At 68.9% G+C, this 1,742-nt stretch overlaps 1 protein-coding gene across 1 annotated transcript; it reads right to left on the bottom strand.

Moving 5' to 3' along the window:
* Positions 1 to 384: 384 nt before the first annotated feature.
* On the bottom strand, positions 385 to 1,281 carry LOC115403752 (forkhead box protein B1-like). Its single transcript, XM_030112787.1, has one exon. The coding sequence runs from the start codon at positions 1,279 to 1,281 to the stop codon at positions 385 to 387; it is 897 nt and encodes a 298-aa protein (XP_029968647.1).
* Positions 1,282 to 1,742: the final 461 nt, after the last annotated feature.

Below are 1,742 nucleotides of genomic sequence, written 5' to 3'. Positions count from 1 at the left end.
GCGTGTGTGTGCGCGTGTTTTTTGTGTTAGTTTTTGTTGTTTTGTTGCGGAGTGTGTGTTCGTTTTTGTTAGGAGTGTGTGTGTGTGTGTGTGTGTGTGTGTGTGTGTGTGTGTGTGTGTGTGTGTGTGTGTGTGTGTGTGTGTGTTTGCGGTGCAGTGGAGCAGCGGGTCGCCCCGCCGGCCGGGCGGTGCGGCGGCTCGAGGCTTCATGCTGAAGCCGAACGGGAAACACTTCACAGCCGTTAAACATGCAGACGAGACACCGGGCTCCGGTCCTCAGGGGTCAGAGGTCAACCTGTGGAGCTGCGCGCACTGTCTTCTTCTTCTTCTTCTTCTTCTTCTTAAAAAAAAGGGAGCGTTTAGAAAAGCCTGGTTCGAGTCCCGTCAGTGCACCGGCACGGTGGACTGCAGCGGCTCCCCGGGCGCGGCGGGGCTGCCGGTCTGCGGGGACGCGGGGCTGCGGGGCCGCGGCGAGCCGGCGGCCAGGAAGGCGTGCGGCGCGTGCGGCGCGTGCAGCGCGGGCACGGCGGGCTTGATGGGCACGGGCACGGCGGGCAGCGTCTGCCCGGCGCACAGCGGCTTGAGCGGCGCGCCGTAGGCCGCGTAGTCCGGCTCCAGCAGCCCGGTGTGCGCGTACACGTGCGGCCACGCGGGGCCCAGCTGGCCGGGCAGCGCGTACCCCGGCCCCGGGAAGGCCGCGAGCCCGCCGGGAACCTTGTACTCCCGCGCGATGATGTTCTCGATGGCGAACGGGTGCTTGAACCCGGACGGCTGCGTGACGGCGCCCAGGCCGTACCCGGCGGGCACGGGCACGGGCACGGGCAGGTGCGCGGCGGCGTGCAGCGCGCTGATCCGCAGCTTGGCCTGCTGCTGCTGCAGGTAGTGCGGCGGCGGCGGCGGCGGCCCCCCGGGGCCCAGCGGGGCGGCCGGCGGCGGGGCCGCGCCCCCGACCTTGAAGCGCTTCCGGCGCCGCAGGAAGCTGCCGTTCTCGAACATGTCTCCGCAGGCGGGGTGCAGCGCCCAGAAGCTGCCCTTGCCGGGCTGGTCGGGGCGGCGCGGGATCTTGATGAAGCAGTCGTTGAAGGACAGGTTGTGGCGCAGAGAGTTCTGCCAGCGCGGCGCGTTCTCCCGGTAGAACGGGAAGCGCTCCGTGATGAAGCGGTAGATGTCGCTGAGCGGCAGCATCTTCTCCGGGCTGCTCTGGATCGCCATGGCCGTCAGGGAGATGTAGGAGTAGGGCGGCTTCTGGTCGCTGTACGTGTTCCTGCCGGGCCGCGGCATGGTCCCGGTCCCGGTGGTCCCGGTGGTCCCGGTGGTCCCGGTCCCCGGCGGAGCAGGTCTCAGCAACTTTTGTCCAAACTGCTCCAACTCCTCACTGCGCCCTGACGCACGGGGGTCCAGCGCCCGCGCGCGGCGCACGCATGCCCCGCAACTGCTCACGCACCAAAAGAGAAAGTCCCCGTCCCGTGAGCGGCTCCGGTCTCCCGGTCTCCCGGTCTCCCGGTCTCCCGCGGGTCCGAGCGGGTCCGTGCGATGCGCGGTCGCGTCCTGCACGGCGCGCTGAGCCCGGCCGCCTCCTGCACGTGAGCGCGGGAGAAAGAGACGATGAGAGGATGAGAGGAGGAGGAGAGGAGGAGGAGGAGGAGAGGAGGAGGGGGGGGGCACTCGGGGGGGGTCCGTCACTCCTCTTCACGGACCCTCTTACAACTCACTCACGTTCTGAGTCGCGGAGCGTCGGGGGC

The sequence above is a fragment of the Salarias fasciatus genome, chromosome 1 (genome assembly GCF_902148845.1).
Source record: "Salarias fasciatus chromosome 1, fSalaFa1.1, whole genome shotgun sequence".
Classification (NCBI taxonomy): Eukaryota; Metazoa; Chordata; class Actinopteri; order Blenniiformes; family Blenniidae; genus Salarias; species Salarias fasciatus.
The sequence above is the reverse complement of the archived record's forward strand: the minus strand, read 5'-3'. Positions and strand labels throughout refer to the sequence as shown.

Excerpts from the sequence above, each read along its gene's own strand:
- LOC115403752 (XM_030112787.1), bottom strand. The coding sequence starts at position 1,281 with ATGCCGCGGCCCGGCAGGAACACGTACAGCGACCAGAAGCCGCCCTAC.